General features: G+C 30.6%; 1 protein-coding gene across 5 annotated transcripts in view; it reads right to left on the bottom strand.

Annotated features, from left to right (window-relative positions):
• The window catches only part of LOC141457510 (uncharacterized), a 113,466-nt gene that overhangs the window by 87,507 nt on the left and 6,312 nt on the right, over positions 1-19,647 (bottom strand). For 4 of the 5 annotated variants that reach the window (XM_074134602.1, XM_074134601.1, XM_074134600.1 and 1 more), the window contains exon 2: positions 6,032-6,209. The exons of the other annotated variant lie outside the window; for it this stretch is intronic. In XM_074134602.1, coding sequence (XP_073990703.1) covers positions 6,032-6,195 — 164 coding nt within the window. In that variant the 5' untranslated portion in view covers positions 6,196-6,209. The remainder of the gene's footprint in view (positions 1-6,031; positions 6,210-19,647) is intronic. 5 annotated transcript variants of the gene reach the window in all.

Below are 19,647 nucleotides of genomic sequence, written 5' to 3'. Positions count from 1 at the left end.
ATGTTCCATAAACTGAAAATATTAATTTCTAATATCTCGAAAACCACTCGATAGATTTTGTTTATTTTTTTATCTGTTTATGGAGTCTAACTATTGTCAATAAATGTGCAAATTTTAGTAAAAATCTATCGGGCAGAAAATGAGATATGTAGGGTTAACATTTGTTTCCGTCCTATAAATTGAAAACATTAATTTCAAATATCTCGAAAACTACTCGATAAATTTTGTTTATATTTAATCTGTAAATGGAGACTACTATTGTCAAAAAATGTGTAAAATTTAGTAAAAATCTATTGGGCAGATAACGAGATATTTAGGGTTAAAGTTTGTTTCTGTTCTATAAACTGAAAATATTAAATTCAAATATCTCCAAAAATACTCAATAGTTTTTTTTTATATTTTACCTGTATATGGAAACTACTAGGGTCTATTACTGTGTAAATTTTAGTAAAATTCTATCAGGCAGAAAACGAGATATGTAGGGTTAAAATTTGTTTCCGATCTACACAATGAAAATTTTATTTCAATTTTGTCGAATACTACTCGATAGATTTTGTTTATATTTTATCTGTTTATGGTGACTACTATTTCCAATAAATGTGTAAATTTTCGTAAAAATCTATCGGACAGAATACGAGATAATTAGAATTAATTTTCTTTCCGTTATATAAAATGAAAACTTCAACTTCAAATATTTCGAAAACCACACGATAGATTTTGTTTATATTTTATCTCTTTATGGAGACTACTATATTCAGTAAATGTGCAAAATTTAGTAAAAATCTATCAAGCAGAAAACGAGATATTTAGGGTTAAAATTTGTGTCCGTTCTGTAATATGAAAACTTTAACTTCAAATATCTCGAAAACCACACGATAGATTTTATTTATATTATATTTGTATATGGAGACTACTATTGTCTATAAATGTGCCGAATTTAGTAAAAATCTATTGAGCAGAAAAAAAGATATTTAGGGTTAAAATTTGTTTCCGTTCTGTAAAGTGAAAATATTAATTTCAAATATCTCGAAAACCACTCGATAGTATTTGTTTATATTTTATCTGTTTATGGAGTCTACTATTGTCAATAAATGAGTATATTTTAGTAAAAATCTATTGTGCAGAAAACGAGATATTTAGGGTTAAAGTTTGTTTCCGTTCTAAAAAGTGAAAACTTTAACTTCAATTATCTCAAAAACTACTCGTTAGATTTTGTTTATATTTTACCTGTATATGGAGACTACTATTGTTTATAAATGTGAAGAATTTAGTAAAAATCTATCGAGCAGAAAACAAGATATTTAGGGTTAAAATTTGTTTCCGTTCTATAAAGTGAAAATATTAATTTCTAATATCTTGAAAACCACTCGATAGATTTTGTTTATTTTTTTATCTGTATATGGAGTCTAACTATTGTCAATAAATGTGCAAATTTTAGTAAAAATCTATCGGGCAGAAAACGAGATATGTAGGGTTAACATTTGTTTCCGTCCTATAAATTGAAAACATTAATTTCAAATATCTCGAAAACAACTCGATAAATTTTGTTTATATTTAATCTGTAAATGGAGACTACTATTGTCAAAAAATGTGTAAAATTTAGTAAAAATCTATTGGGCAGATAACGAGATATTTAGGGTTAAAGTTTGTTTCTGTTCTATAAACTGAAAATATTAAATTCAAATATCTCCAAAAATACTCAATAGTTTTTTTTTATATTTTACCTGTATATGGAAACTACTAGGGTCTATTACTGTGTAAATTTTAGTAAAATTCTATCAGGCAGAAAACGAGATATTTAGGGTTAAAGTTTGTTTCCGTTCTATAAAGTGAAAACTTTAACTTCAATTATCTCGAAAACTACTCGATAGATTTTGTTTATATTTTATCTGTTTATGGTGACTACTATATCCAATAAATGTGTAAATTTTAGTAAAAATGTATCAGGCAGAAAACGAGATAATTAGGGTTAAAATTTGTTTCTGTTCTATAATTTCTCCTTAATAATAACTTACAGTTTAAAATGTTAAGTATAAGGGTTGATTAAACGCTAAAAGGTACACAAATAAGCAAGTACCCAACATTTCATTAATACTTCATTGATATTATTTAAGTAATTTTACTGCATTAATTTTCATTAATAAGTTATTTTTTAGAATTTATTAGATGTCACAGACCCTTATGCTGGCCATTTTCATCAACAAAATATTTGTTCAAGTAGCACACCATTTAACTTAAATTGCTTGACTGTAATATCTATTTATCTATAATAATAAAACTATTGATTACAGGTGAAAAAGAAAATTTTATATATATATATATATATATATATTATAATGCTAAAAAATTCGTAAACGTTTTAGAAAAATGCTTAAACCAACATACATCAATGATCTTGTTTTATTTATTTTTATTTTTAAATAAAAATCGTCGGTTTAAGTTCATTCTTCGATTAAAGTAATTGTTATTTTATGTAGTAGTCAAACGTTTATAATAATAGGTAATAATTAATCTGGCTTCATCGCAAATAATATAGTTTTCTTCAATAAAATTTTCAAACTAGGTATTCTTCTCACAATGTTGTACATTTGTAATATAAAATAAATAAAAAATGCATACTTTTTAGGACAGCTAATTATTCCAGTATTTTACTATAAGTAAAATTAGGGGGACTAAATTAAATTAAAATTGAGAAATGAATAATTATTGTTGAATAATCTACTTGTTATTAACTTGTGTGTTATTTGGGCTCACGAATATTTCGTTAAGATGAATTCAAGACTGAAATATTGTTTTAGATCCTCCGTGATTCAAATTTAAACAGTAGGCGACTTTAACTTTGTCTTTTTCTACTTTAACAAGCATGAATATGTGACAGAATAAAGGGCATATTATAGAGAAATCAAAAGAATAATTTGGAATAGAGTTAAAATAAAGTACCTATTTAATAACGAAGGTAGAATATACATTTTATAACAATTATAACAAAAAAATATTATGAACGAACTGGCCAGCATAAGGGTATGTGACATCTAATAAATTCTAAAAAATATTAATGAAAATTAATGCAGTAAAATTACTTAAATAATATCAATGAAGTATTAATGAAATGTTGGGTACTTGCTGATTTGTGTACCTTTTGGCGTTTAATCAACCCTTATACTTAACACTTTAAACTGTAAGTTTTTGTTAAGTAGATTTTTGTACCTTTTGGATAGATTTTCCTTTTTGTCTATTTTGTAAAATTACATATCTGCTTTACACATTTTTTTAAAATTTAGAATTAGCAATACTATCATTATAACCTGATAAAGTGTTAAGTCGGAACCGTAACTACCACTGGAGAGATCTTTTTAAAGAATTATTATAGTTGCGGTCCCTAAGCCATCCTCAACAACAATTTTTTTGAAAAAGCGTTTTGAATAAATTAGGAAGGTATTTGTAAGTAAATAGCAAAATTAAACTGCGATTTCAGTACTTCCTTTTAAGAGGAGTAAGAAAAATAAACTGCGAATACAGTACTTCTCCCTAAAAGGCAAAGAGACAAAGATTTTGAATCGAACGACTATTCATTGATGTAAATAGGTTCACTCATTTATAATTTAACGATTGCAGTATTTCTTCTTAGTAGGTGTAAGGGCACTTCACAGCCACGCAGAGGAGCTTTAATCACTTCTTCGTGCTAAATTCTATCAAAATCGGACTAAGGGTTATAGAAATATTGGTAATAATAGTTTTAGAAAGGGCCTTATTTGTGTGGGGCGAACTCCCCTCTTTATAAGGCACAGCGTCGAGGCTTTCAAAGTGCAAATCTGTACAAAATTTCGATTCGAATGACATTTCAATCATGAAAATCGGTTCACGTGTCGATAATTTGAAACGATTGCTATACTTCCCCTTAATAAGTGTAAGAGCAGATCGCCGCTTTAATGTTACGTAGGAAAGCCTTAGCAGTATCATCCTACCAAATTTTATTATAATCGGGCCAAGATTTACAGAGTAATTAGTAATAATAATTTTGGAGGGGTCCTTACATTAAGGGGGCTAACTCCTCTCCCATTCGGTGTACAGCGTCGAGACCCCCGCGATCTCGAAAACCACACGATAGATTTTATTTATATTATATCCGTATATGGAGACTACTATTGTCTATAAATGTGCAAAATTTAGCAAAATTCTATCGAGCAAAAAACAAGATATTTAGGGTTAAAATTTGTTTCCGTTCTATAAAGTGAAAATATTAATTTCAAATATCTCGAAAACCACTCAATAGATTTTGTTTATATTTTCCCTGTATATGGAGACTACTATTGTCAATAATTGTGTAAAGTTTAGTAAAAATCTATCAAGCAGAAAACGAGATATTTAGGGTTAAAATTTGTTTCCTTTCTATAAAGTGAGAAAATTAGTTTCCAATATCTTGGAAACTACTCGATAGATTTTGTTTATATTTTATTTGTTTATGAAGATTACTATAGTCAATAAATGTGTAAATTTTATTAAAATCTACCGGGCAGAAAACGAGATATTTAGGGTTAAAGTTTGTTTCCGTTTTATAAAGTGAAAATATTAATTTCAAATATTACGAAAACTACTCAATAAATTTTGTTTATATTTTATTTGTTTATGGAGATTACTATAGTCAATAAATGTGTAAATTTTATTAAAATCTATCGAGCAGAAAACGAGATATTTAGGGTTAAAGTTTGTTTCCGTTTTATAAAGTGAAAATATTAATTTCAAATATTACGAAAACTACTCAATAAATTTTGTTTATATTTTATCTGTTTATGGAGACTACTGTTGTGTATATATGTGTAAATTTTAGTAAAAATCTATCAGGCAGAAAACGAGATATGTAGGGTTAAAATTTGTTTCCGTTCTATAAAGTGAAAATATTAATTTCAAATATTACGAAAACTACTCAATAAATTTTGTTTATATTTTATTTGTTTATGGAGATTACTATAGTCAATAAATGTGTAAATTTTATTAAAATCTATCGAGCAGAAAACGAGATATTTAGGGTTAAAGTTTGTTTCCGTTTTATAAAGTGAAAATATTAATTTCAAATATTACGAAAACTACTCAATAAATTTTGTTTATATTTTATCTGTTTATGGAGACTACTGTTGTGTATATATGTGTAAATTTTAGTAAAAATCTATCAGGCAGAAAACGAGATATGTAGGGTTAAAATTTGTTTCCGTTCTATAAAGTGAAAATATTAATTTCCAATATCTCGGAAACTACTCGATAGATTTTGTTTATATTTTATCTGTTTATGGAGACTACTGTTGTCTATAAATGTGTTTAATTTTGTAAAAATCTGTCGAGTAGTTAACGAGATATTTAGAGTTAAATTTTCGTTACGTTTGAAACAGTGAAATCTTTAACTTCAAATATCTCGAAAAATTCTGGTTGGATTTGGTGTATATTTCACTTGTATATGGAGACATCTTTTGTCTATAATTGTATAAAATTTCGTAAAAATCTGTCGAGTAGTTAACGAGCTATTTAGGGTTAAATTTTGTTTCCATTCTATAAAGTGAAAATATTAATTTCCAATATCTCGGAAACTACTCGATAGAATTTGTTTATATTTTATCTGTTTATGGAGACTACTGTTGTCTATAAATGTGTATAATTTTGTAAAAATCTATCGAGCAGAAAACGAGATATTTAGGGTTAAAATTTGTTTCCGTTTAATAAAAATGCTATTTTAAGCTGCTTGTATACATACAATATCAATGTCAAGAAATAAAAAAAGCTTTGCTGGAATTTAGAATTAGAGCGAAATCTGTTAATATCAAAACGTGTTCACAGATTATACTTTTGAGAGTTTTTTCAATTTTCTTAAATCTTTGTTTACCGATTTTTTTAAAACTTTAAATATTAATAATACTTGAAGCTTAGATTTTGGCTTGGTGAACATCTTTGGAATTTGTTCTCAATTAACTACCACTAACTAATTTAACATTTTCCTGCACTGATCGCTTACAATATTAATTACTGTTCAGCAATAACTGACCTGCTGGATGCCTGTGACTGTAGTAACCCTGACTCTTCAGCCGCATTATCCTCGCTTTCAGGAATTGGGTTTTCACTGTTTATCATGTTCTCTGGAGATCCGGCTGGCACAACTTCAGTATGTTTGACCGGATTGGGCCTTCTTCTCTCATTTACAATTTCCATCTTCACTAAGCTTTCTGAAAGATTAAATTTTCATTTTTGATGGCACGAGTTGACCAGTAGGTACATAAGGCAGAGTGCCAAGAAGTAATGCTTCCAGACAACATGTCTAATCCTAGCTAACACAGCATGTAAAAGAGTGTGTACCAAAGACTTTATTTTTATAATTACATCCATCCTAGCAATTATACATATATAAGGAATACATTCAAAAATTACCATTCATTCTAATGTATACATTCTTGCGAATAAAACATGTTTTGGTAAATATTCATTTTTAGGAGGGTTTAGTTTAGGAAGCATAATAGGCTTGTCGTTACCTAAGTAATAGCTGTTTTTATCAGGTGACCTTATCGTTAATTTCAAGTTTAGAAGTAAACTAAACCTATAAAATGTTAGTCATATCAATTCAATTTATTATATTCCTGAAATTCCGAGTTAAAGATAATTATTTGACCAAAATGGCGACTTAACTAGACTTTTTTTAATATCAACGGGTTTAGGTCACGTATGTAGCCCCACCAAGTTTATGTCAGTAAGTTGTTAGAATAGAAGATTGATTTCAAGGAGTAGAACTCCTCCCTTCAAAGTGCCGCTTCGTAACAAGCAAATGTGTCTTTTACTGAAACTATTAATTTCGTTTAAAATATTCTCATTTAAACTTGTTAGATTGTGAAGAAAGACAGCATTACCTCCTTTTTCTTCGCTTGTAAGTTAAATCCAAATCACGAATTCATCGGTTATCTTGTGACGAGATGATGGTGATGGTACAAAGCTTGTTTGAACGATTCATGGAACATTTTTTTCCAGGATGATTTTTTCCCCTTTTACATTTATTTTAAAGAAAAAATATATGAGTTAAATGAAATATTTTTACTGCTACCCAAAGTTTAACAAATGCTCTAAATTTTTTATTCTTTAAATACACGCATTATTTTCGCTTATTGAAGAATGACGTTACTCGTATAGGATGCCACATTTTTATTTTTCTTTCACATAAAATCACTTTTAATAAGTCATTTAAAAAAAGTCATTCTTTCTCACCCTACTGCCGATAGAAACCCCAAAGCTATTCATTTTTTATTAAAACAATCATTTTGTGAAAAATAAATGTACTAGTAAAATGATAATAAAAAAATTAAAAAACACAAGACAAAAAGTAGAAAAGTAAATGCTATAATGCCGAACTATGACTGAGGTGTGCTAGTCTTATAGCACCCATAATTATTATGGCTTCGTCCGGTAATTCATCGATCATTTATTCTTGTGTCTGCTGCTGTTAAAACGGCTAACCGACTATGAAAGTAAAAGTGATAAACTCTGCAAATTACTTTCCTTTAATGCAATTTTCACAATTCTCCTTGTAATTATTCTTTCTTAGAAAACAAAACTGCTTTTTTACTATCTATTTCATTACATATTCAAATATCTTAGCAGGTCTGTGTTGCACTTGTTTGTACAGTGCGGGCCGAAGGTCAGTTTTATGAAATTTCCTACATTAGGCTATTCTACAAATTATTTTGATTCGTTTCACTTATTTATTTTTTTTTTTTATCAAATTTTCTGTTTTTCTTGATTTTTCTCTTTTTAGAAGTATTTTTATTATTTTTTAATTTATTCGATTCAATAGTGTTCCTTTATTTTTGTAACATTTTTTGTTTTTGTGCATAAGTTTTCTTTTCCATTTTTAATTTTTTATTTTTACACCATAACTATTAAGAATTTTAACTGTTAATTTTTATTCCTTTTGCTGACTCAGCAGGTGTGGTAGAGGGAAACATAAGTGTGTTGGAAATCTCTCACTAGGGAAATTCGAGGAATGGAGGAATGGTATAACCACTCCTTGGCGACAAATCCTTCCGGGTAGAAAATAATCCACTCCAAATCTGCTTCCCATGTTTACAAGACTTTCTGGGAGGTCGAATTCTGTCCTAACTTGCGTTAAATAGGGCTGCTACTTATTCCTTCAAGGCGCCCGAATCTCGCAGACTCCGTTTTCGTCATTGTTTCCACCTTTAGGCAAGTGCAGCATAACGACATTGATCGGGCTCGTGATTTTAGAGAAAATCTCCAACAAAGTGAAAATCCTTAATTTTATATTAAAAAAAATAAATGTTGCGGATTTAGAGCAAAAAAGAATTGAAACGCTTCCATGGTCGAAAAAAATTTCTTGCTAATGAAAATGAATATTTTAGAAAGGAAAGTTTATACAAATGGTAGTACAATGCAAGCAATGATTTTGGAAATGTAATTAGGATAAATCACTACCACTTAACGCCTTCTTTAAAATTTCAATTAAACAGAAAATGATTGTAGTCATGTTCATTTTACAAGATATTTATGTAAAACACATACCTTTGCATGATTCAGAATAATTATATTAATAAGTATTACGAATTTTTAATTAATTTTGGTGACAGTAAAAACTAATTAAAGAACTCGAAGACAGTAGCCAAAATATATTTTTTATTTTATTGTATTTTAAAAAAATAATTTATGTATAATAATATCGTTATCGGGTATGAGTTCCATAGTTTCTTCATTATCTTTAAAATTGGTTCTTTTTGGTTTGAACAATTCAAATTTTGGATGTTTTCAAATTCCATCCAATTTCAAACCTCTACATCTCTCTTCGTATTGTTCAGATTTCAATGAATTCTTTACCGAATTGTAGAGAAATCTTTGCTCTATAAATGGTACTTATACTATTACTATACTATACTATTACAACTTATTGTAATGTTTAATGAGGTAATGAGATATAGAATGTTTAATTTCGGTGTTATTCCTTTAGAATTCAAACCTTTGTATCACTTTTCGTATTGTTCCGATTTCAGTGAATTCTATACAGAATTGTAGAGAAAAATTTGCTCAATTTTGAGAGGGATAAATTGCTATGTTTTAGTTACAATAGGTAATTAGATATAGAATGTTAAATTTTGAGGGTTTTTAAATTCCTTCAAATTTCAAACGTCTATAACTCTCTTTGTATTTTTAAATTATGAATTCTTTACTGAATTGGAGAGAAAAGTTCGCTCTATAACTGGTATAAATTTTAGAAGTCCCAACGTTGTACCTCTTAAGGAGGGGAGTTTGCTCCTCGCAAGAAAGGCCCTCTCTAAAACTAGTATTACTAATATGTTATTTCTTTAACGCTTAGTCCGGTTTTGATAAAATTTAGCACGAAAAAGTGGTTAAAGCTTCCCTACGTGACTCTAAAGTGCCATCATGCTCTTACACCTACTAAGAGGAAGTAGTGCAATCGTGCGAATTCGATGTCTTATTTCTCTTTGCCTTTTTAGTAAAAAGTACTTTCAAATTCAAATTATTTATTTGCTTCAAAAATTAATTTTTTTTTTTTATAACAAGAGTTCAGCTATTTTACATATTCATCAGTTTATATACGCTAATAAAATAAAGTTAGCAGAATTTAGAGAATTCTACAGACTTGATTTAAATGTAAACATGAATATAAAGTCCCTTTATGATAACAAACAAACAAATAACTGCATTTCTACAAATTTACTTATTCATTTTTATTTATTAATTATTATTGTTATAATATGTGTGAGACAAACTTACTGTCCATTTGCCAACCACGGCTAAATTTTCTTTTTCAAAGTTAAACATATTTTCAAATAAATATAAACAGTATTAATTTTATTTAAACTAGTACAATTTAGTAGAATGTCTAATTTGTATAAGTCTGTATGTTCCCTTGTAAAATTAACTGATGTAAATATTTCAATTTGTTAATAATTCACAATCCAACAAATGATGTACAATATATCTATCGCGTTATCTAAACCACACAGGGCACAATTATTTCCCTGTATAAATTCAGATTTCATATTATTTATTATTATTCTTTGGGATTTCTCGTACCTGACATATGGTCTTAAAAATTCAAAAGGGATATTTAAATTAAGGTAAGATTGTGAGAAGTTAAAACTACTGACAAACCTGATACGACTATTATATTTAATGTTGTAAATTTTATTAATATCCATACCGATTAGATAGGATTTGTATGCATTTATTAAATCATTTTTATTTTTACTCACTTCTAAATAATTATTGTTTTGCCACAAATCTATAGCCCTTATTTTTGCCAAGTATCCCTTTAGAAAGTTGCACCAATTGAAGGGCAATTGTTGACAATTAGATAATGCAGTGTATAATCTATTGTAACACAATTTGGGGATACAGTTATTATCCATTTTAAGCCACCATTAATCGTCCTCCTAAAAATTGAAAATACCAGGTGAACTCTACCAGTTTTGTATTTCAACAAAGCATCAGGAGTAGATCTAGGCAATTGCAGGAGTGATTTTAAAAAAAAGAAATATTTTAAACAAATACTTAAACGAAAATTCATATAGTTTATATTTACTCCAAATTACAATTTCACATACAACTACACTTTTGAAAAAGATAAGAATGTGAAAAAGCCTTAACAAACCTTCGAACCCACAAACAGATAATCCTTATATCTGAATTAGGTATTAACCAATACAATATTTCCTAACATTTTCTCAAATATTTCAGAGAGATCAGAAGTAAATGTTTGAAGTGCAATTTGTAAGCTTTGACTTCCTTATTTTAAGACAGCCTACTTTAAAAATTGACTACTGGTCCATCTAAAAGAGTTTTCAATGAATTAAACAACTTGATAAACTAACACTGTTGAGTGCTCGTGAACACGTTTTCTTGTAAAAAAAAAAACGTAATTTCTCATACGAAGATAAAAGGAATCCTGAAAAATGATATACCGTTTGAAAGCCTATTAGGCAAGGAAACTTTATAAAAAGTGCCAGCACCTAGGTCTGATAATGATTACATATAGGCCTAATGAGTTTTCTTAAAAATTTCGATTACTTTTATTTTTCCAGTATTCGGAGGAAGATTGAGGCTGTTTGGAGAATAACATATGCTTCGAAATGGTATCAATTTTTAGAAAATTTATCTGTCTTTCTAACCGTGTCATCAGAACCAAATTCGGACTAAAACGTTCTGAGTAATAACATTTTTAATGCAAAAAGTAATGTTTTTAGAAAAGAAATTAAGTGACGTCACTCAAGAACAGTGGAAAATATGAAGCTGGCCAATACGTCATTGAACTCCACTTTAGATGTACTACACACCGAAGGCCTATGGACTTTACTTACTGGTTTACCCTTGTATAAGGTGAACAAAAGAAGACTAAGGATTTCCCCTTGGAGGACCCCCTCTGTAACGTTAAATTCATTTGTTACTTGTCCGTCACATTTAGTAAACAGACGCTTTTCCATAGAGGCCTTTTATAACATTAACGGCTTTGCCGTATATAGAAATAGCATTTATTTTTTCCCATAAATTTCCGTGAGAGAGGGAATCGAAAGCACGCTGGAAATCTACGAAAATCCCGTAGACATTAGCCGCTTTTTTTCCTTGATGTACCAAAGAGGATAACGAAAACACAGCGTCTCTACATCTTCTTTATGCCTAAGCCCCATCTGCTCCTCGGGGATCATATTTTTTACTCTCAACCCAATCAGTCAATCGCTTATTTAAAATTTTAGTAGATACTGTGACTAAAGTGTTGACCAGAGCAATCCCTCTGTAGAGGGCTCGAGAGAACAACCTTTTTTATACATCATTTTCGTTTTCATTTTCCCCCAAGACTCGGGGACTTTCTCTCTGGCGAAAATAGTATTTAAAAAATTCAATACTTAGTGCAGCCAGTTTGGAGGTAGTAAGAAGTAGTTTAATCTTGCTATTCACGTACAAATACCTTCCTATTTTTTCGAAATGTTCTCCCGAGAAAATTGTTTTTGTGGATTTTTTGGGGACTGCAACTCTAAGCATTCTTTTAAATGATCTCCAGTGATAGTTACGGTTCCGACTTAACACGATATCAGATTATAATGAAAGTATAGCTTACTCCAAATGTTAAGAAAATCTGTAAAGCGGATATGTAACTTTGCAGAATAGACAAGAAAGAAAATCTATTCAAAAGGCACCAAACTTTTATTAATACTTCATTGATATCATTTGAGAATTTTACTGTATTAACTTTTCATTAGTATATTTTAGAAATTTATTAGATGTCACTGACCCTTTTGCTGGCTATTTCTTTAATAATAATTTTTTGATATAATAATGATAAAATGTACATTACATTTACATAAATAAATAAGCACTATATTTTATCTCCATTCCAAATTATTTTTCTGATTGATCTCTATTATGCCCTTTATTCTGTGAAATCACATACATTTGCACATTAAAGTAGAAAAAGGCAAAGTTAGAGTTGGTTACTATGTAAATTTGAATTTCCAATTCGTCTAAGAGAAGTAGTCGAGAGCACAAATATCACTCAGTTAATAACAAGTAAATTATTCAACAATAATTATAGATTTCTCTATTGTTTACTGTATCCCTTTAATGGGGTACCAGGAGTAAAATACTTCATTCAATTTAATAGCTGTCCTAAAAATCAGCATATCTTTATCTCCTTTATATTACATGTATACAAATACATTACGGGAAGAAAAACTAGATGAAGAATGTAGTTGAAGAAAACTATATTATTTAATATTAACCCAAATTAATTATTACCTTTTATTTTATTTTTTTTTATTTTAATGATTTAAGACGCGTCAACATCTAAGGTTACTGGCGCCCGGAGCTTTTTTCAGTGCACTGCCGGCCTCCGGACAGTGTTCTCTCGTTACTGACAACACTGTCCATTACCGGACAGTGAGCTGTAAGAAGCTCCTAGGAAGAGAAAATCTAAGGGTCAGCAGCTGGATTCGAACCCGGGACCCCCGCGAGGGAGTCCAGTACACTAACCGCATAGCTAATCCCTTTCCTTATTACCTTTTATTATTAACACTTGACTAATACATAAAGTAACAATTACATTAATCTAATAATGTACTTAATCCGAAGATTTTTATTTAAAAAATAAATAAGTAAACAAAATCATTGAAGTACGAGGTACGTATGTAGGTATAAGCATTTTTTTTTAAAAGTTTTTGAATTATGTAGCCACATAATGACTTTTATTTTTTATTAAGTTATTATTTTTAACTTGTGATTAACAGTTTGATTATTATACATTAATAGATACTGCAGTCAATCTAAGTTAAATGGTGTGCTATTTGAACAAGTTTTTTGTATATGAAAATAGCCAGCATTACGGTCTGTGGCATCTGATAAAGTCTAAAAAATATTAATAAAAAAAGTTAATACAGTAAAATTACTCAAATGATATCAATGAAGTATTAATAAAAGTTTGGAACTAGCTGATTTGTGTACCTTTTAGAGTTTAATCAACCATTATACTTAACTTTTTAAACTTTAAGTTTTTATTAAAGAGTATTTATATGAATTCATAAATTTCCCTCCGTTCTTAAATTAATTTAATTAATACCAATTATAATATAGTCGTAACATTAGTCATAGTTGAATCAGTAATGTAATTCAATTTTACCTCGCTCTTTTTTAAAATAATAGACAAAGGGCGGAGTCTCCAGCCGGAAGCGTTTTATCCCTAGCATTTTCTTAGATAGCTTGAGCGGTTACCAGGATTTTATACCCTCCCTAAAATTTAGCCAACTTTTTAATTTGGGACCAATTTTGAAATATCTTAAGAGTACATTGCTTTTTAATTTGAGAAGAATTAAAAATACAACATCTGGGTAAGTTATGGGGACACTACGCTTTCCGGAGAGCCTGAGCTGTTACTAGAAGGGAATATACCCTGTCTAAAATCTTCTTTGGGGAGTGTTCTGCATAATATTTAGGAATGGCCATGGGGGAAGGGTGAATTGGCACCAGGAAGTAGTTACCTCTTCTATCGGTACTCACTTCTACTCCTCCAACTTCTCTAAGAAGAGTTGGGAGAGTTGTTTCATCAATTGGGGAGCTGCAAGTCTCACCTTCTGCCCTTAGTGGGGGGGGGGCTCAATATATATATCAGAATGACTAAAAAAGTTTCGAGCAGAAAAATATCCTGTGAGGCCTAATTAGCGATGACCTAAGCTGTCGAAGCGCGAAAATAATATATGTATTCCAAGTACAATACTCGGTTTGAAAAATTCACAATTACAAGACTACCACTGACAGAAAAAGAGATAATAAAATACTGGGTGAAATAAATGTAAGTAGAGGTAGGAAATGATGAGACGGTAAAGATTAGTTGCTAGAGCAGTCTCATTAACACGGCCACACAAGGAGCCTCAGATCCTTCAAGACCCGAGTGCCACTCGAGATCTACTTTCTTCAACCAAACACCAGCATAAATGGAACAGATTTCTGAATTTTTTAATTAGATGGTACACCATGATTTTGTTGCAAACGATGTCTAAACGGTTTTATATTAAGTTTATGACTCTGATTAAGAATATGCGTTTACCTAATTTCATGAGTTACTTGATAGTTAATTAACGCAACTCGTTTGAAATGCAGAGATTGAATAAATCTGTAACTATATTGTTATTAAAATAGGCGCCACGGTAGCCGAGCGGTTAGGAGGCGAGGCCTGCAAAGCTAATATGTATTGTGGTACTCGGTTCGATTCCCCAGGTCTAGGCCTTGGATTTTATTTAAAGGTTAATAAAAGAAATTTACAGTAAAGTATGTTTGCTATTCGCCTCCGTCCACGACACCTAATTGGTAGTTGGATGTGAAGCCCGCCTGAAAAGATAGGCAATTACTTTTTCTTTTTTTTTTTTGTTATTAAAATTATTATCATTTTGTAAGGATTTTACTTTTGAAACGATTTTTAAAAAAAGGTAACGTTTTTCTGATGTTATGCTGTCATAGTGAACAATTCATTACTTTATTGCCTTTTTGCTTTCTTTTTTGTTTTATTTCATTCTATTTTCCATTATTATATTTGCCTAAATCTATTAATAATTTATGGAGTTGGGTCCTAGCCTTGGTGCAGTAAACATCGTGCTCCTTTTAAACTTAATTTTTTATTGGTTTCTAGTTAGTTTTAAGTTATGTAAATTGGTACAAATAAACTTTAATATTTATTTTGCGGTTGATGAATTATGGTTGGAATCTGTCGATTAGTTCACAAATAATTAAATAAAATAAATTATTTAACTTTTAATAAAACTAGAAGTTCAGTGTTATTACAAAGAAGTGGGGTGAACAGTGTATATGTGCATGTTGACGATCTTGCTGAGTTCGCTCGCTCTATCATTACAGTACCATAGTCCAAATTTACTGAGATTTACAGCTGTATTCACAAGGTATACAGTGTATCGTATTTTTATATAAATAATTAATATTTTGCTCTTCCTTTTGCTGTAAATGGACTCAAATATGGGTGATTCTGCACGTTTTGAACAACTTTTTGAACAACTTGGTCAGATAAATGAGTCTATGAATTTCTTACAGCAGAAATTTGACGTACTAAAAGCAGACAATCAGGGTTTTTCAAATAATATCAGTGGCTTAAAATCTGAAATTAAGTCAGATATCAACAGTTTGAGGAATGACTTAAAGATCTTGAATGTTAAAAATGCTAATCTAAATAAAAAACACTCATTATTCGAGAGAAAGATTAGTTATTTGAATTCTTTAATGATAGAATATGAACAGGCATCTTATGCCAATAAAATACGTTTGTCAAATATACCCTTCTCTGAAACAGAGGATATTTTTTCTCTAATAAAAATTATTGGTGAGTTCATAGGATGTACAGTTGTGGAAAGTGATATTGATTTTTCCTACAGTTTAAAGTTACAACGGTTGATGCCATTGCCACCGATTATTATAAAATTTGTCAGGAAAGAGATGAAAAATAAATTTTTTAGTTTATTTTGGGCTAAAAAAGAGTCAATTAATACTAATTTATTTTTTGCCACTAAATTAGACAATCCGAAAAAGATTTATATTTCAGAAGATATGGGCCGTGAAACCTACAAGTTATTTCGTAGAGGCAGGGAGTTACAGAGAAGAGGTGTAATAAGGTTTATTTGGACCAGACAAGGTAAAATATTTATTAGAAAGGAAGAAGATTCGCAGCCTATGTTGATCAGGAATGGAAATGATTTTGTGCAATTTGGTTACGACATTGCTACTGACCTGGAAGAATGTTCTTCATTTGCAACTGGAGATGAAACAGAGACTGATGAGGTTTTAACACATCAAATTGGAAAGCCATCTAAGAAACGTAAGTTTAAAAGGTCACAATCATGTAAAATCTCCGAGTTTCTGAAGCCTACTCTGCCAAATGTTAAGCCTACTTTGCCATCTCCATTAACTATTAACCCTAATTTGCCATCTACATCGTCTGTCAAGCCTAAGCAAGATCTAGTTACTCCCCTTCCAAAAAACGATTAAGTTATGCAACTAGCAACTCTTCTTTTACTAGTAACCAGCCAAGACCGCACAAGATCCATAACGAAAAAACAATCTCCGAAGTGGTGTGTCTCAAGATACTTTTCTGGAACATCTCTGGTTTAAACAGCTTATATGATCTGGACTTGGAACAATTAAATATTCTCCTTTCTAAGGGCATTCTTTGTTTTACAGAGACATGGTTTACAGATACCTGTGTTAAATTGCCTTTTTTACTTGATAATTATAACATCTTTATTTCAGGTGCAATAAGAGAAAAATCTGAAGGAGAGCTAGTGGTGGCATTATAGTGTGCGTTAAAAAGAGCCCTAATGTTTCTGTAAAGATTATCGATAGCTCTAATATTTGGCTGTTCATAGATATTGTTATAGGTAGTAAGAAGTATGTGTTGGGCGTGGTCTACTGGAAGCCTACCTCGGATATCTCTTCTTGCACTGATCTGTTGTTTGATTTTGTTAATTCGTTGTTTGAAATGAGAACAGATGATACTACATTTATAATAGGTGGTGATTTTAATTGTCGCGTAGGTTCACTGGACATGTCAGAACAATATTTATTTGAAGGTACTTTTCTTAATTATCCTCGGCGAAGTTTAGATTTGGTAATGAATAGCAAGGGAAAATTACTATCTGAAGTGATGGGCTCTTTGGGCATGGTATTATGTAATGGACGTACCATTTCTGATAAACTTGGAGTGTTTACATATATTTCTAGAATAGGTGGGAAAAGTGTTATTGATCATGTTTGGATTAATGAAGATGGTATAAAACAAGTAAGAGATCTAGAAGTTATTAATATAAGTGATCTTTTAGAACACAGCGCTGTCATTTTGCAATTATTCGGCAATACAGATCAATCATTAAATAATGATATTGTAGTAAATAATACCAGCAGTATTTATGTTGTTAGTACAGATATTGATTCTTTTAATTGTGTTCATAATTATAGTATAAAATGGGATGAAAATAAACAAATTGATTTTAAAAAGTGCCTTACTAATGATAGAAGAATTTATTTTAACAGTGTGTCATCTGAGGAATTGTATGTGTACTTTGCGGAGGCTGTGTATCATGCTGCCCATCTTAATAGTATTTTTCATTTCAATAAATATATAAAATTTAATAATACAAGTAAAAACAAATGGTTTAATGCTGACTGTAAAGTTCTGAAACAAAAACTGCGGATTGTATTTAGAAAATGTAAGAAGTCTAATTTCTCTGAACCCTTCCTTAGGAATTATTTATTGTTACGTGCAGAATATCGCTCTTGTATTAAACATGCAAAACAATTGTACGATAATGTTGTTTACTCTAAGTTGTCAAATGTGAGAAACTCAAAATGTTTTTGGCTAACTATTAAATTACTGACAAGCTGCACTCCAATAGTGAATATAATAGACAGTAATTCATGGAGGTTATTTTATACTAATTTGTATCCGCCAAAAATAGTAAACGATATGCTTTCTCTTACTAGCGTAACTCATCCAGAGCTTGATTTAGATATTTCTCTCGAGGAATTACAATATGCAGTTAGTAGTGCTAAAAGTAATAATTCTCCGGAAGCAGATTTAATAAGTTAAGATATATTAAAAACTCTTCCGGACTGCTGGGAACATTATATCTTACACATGTTTAATATAATATTGAGTAATGAATGCGTGCCTGCACAGTGGTCCCAGGTTCTGATGGTCTTATTGCATAAAAAAGGAGACAGGGGTGACCCCAATAATTATCGCAGTATCGCTTTAGTTAACTGCCTCGCGAAATTGTTCACGTCTATTTTGTGTAATAGGTTGTACTATTGGGCGGAAAGTTGTTCTATAATCCCTGAATGTCTGTCCGGATTTCGGCGTGGGAGGGGCTGTGCTGACAATGTATTCACCCTACATTCAGTTATTAGTATTTATACCCTAATGAAACGCAAAAACTTATTCGCCATTTTTATAGACTTCCGGAAGGCGTTTGATAGCATTAACCATTCTAAACTATGGCAAAAGCTGCATATTATCGGGGTAAGTGGCAAAGCGCTGCGAATCTTGAAAAAACTCTACGAAGCTTCAGTGTTCAGACTAAAGTTAAATGGAATTGTCACAGATTGGTCTATTGATATTTCACGTGGGATTTTGCAAGGGGAGTCCCTTTCACCCTTACTTTTTAACTTGTTTTTATCAGATTTTGAATCATTTTTTAGAGAGCGCAATCTATCTGGAATAACTATAAATGAAAATTGCGATATTTTATGTCTGATGTGGGCAGACGACTTGGTTATTTTTGCCGACTCTCGACCTGATGCACAGGCTAAATTGAATGTGTTGGCTGAATATTGTGCTCTGAATGATCTTGTGGTCAATACAGACAAGAGTAAGGTAGTCGTTTTCCATGCTGGGGGGAGACTAAAAAAAATTCAGGACTCTGCACTAACTCGGACATGAAATAGAATTCGTTAAAAGTTATTTATATTTAGGAGTACTTTTCAGCTCGTCGGGTTGTTTTAGATTAGCAGCCCAAGAATTTATTAATAAAGGAATCAAAGCTGTAGGCAGAATAAAGCAAATTCTCATTAAAAGCAAGAATAGTTCATGGGAATGTAAACTTAAACTTTTTGAGAGCGTAGTGTCTGCCATAACTTTGTACTGCTCTGAAATATGGGCCATTCAATATCTGGAAATGGTGGAAAAGGTACTGCAGCACTTTTTCAAAACATTACTGTTATTGCCGCGTAATAATTATGTGCTAGTGGAAACAGGCTGTAAACCACTTAAGGTTGCTATTTTTAAAAGAACAATGTCTTGGTGGCTCAAGTTGTTACATATGAGTCCAAGTAGGTATCCTCGCATTTGTTTTGATAAACTTCGTGAGTGTGGCCTCAACAAATACAATAAGTACAATTGGGCTTTACAAATTAAAAACCTGCTGCGCCCTATTGGTTCTGAAGAGTTGTGGAATGCCACTAACCCTCAGTTGGTGAAAAATGTTACTAAAGATTTAACTGAGAAATGGTCGAACCATTGGTACAGTCTAGCGGTTGAAAATGTATTGAATTCCCGCTACAGTAACATTTATAGGAGTATGGCCTGTTGGGGCGATGGAGAGA

The sequence above is a fragment of the Rhodnius prolixus genome, unplaced genomic scaffold, assembly GCF_049639745.1.
Source record: "Rhodnius prolixus isolate KJV_2025 unplaced genomic scaffold, Rpr scaffold_16, whole genome shotgun sequence".
In the NCBI taxonomy this organism is placed as follows: Eukaryota; Metazoa; Arthropoda; class Insecta; order Hemiptera; family Reduviidae; genus Rhodnius; species Rhodnius prolixus.
This window is presented reverse-complemented; position numbering and strand designations above follow the sequence as displayed.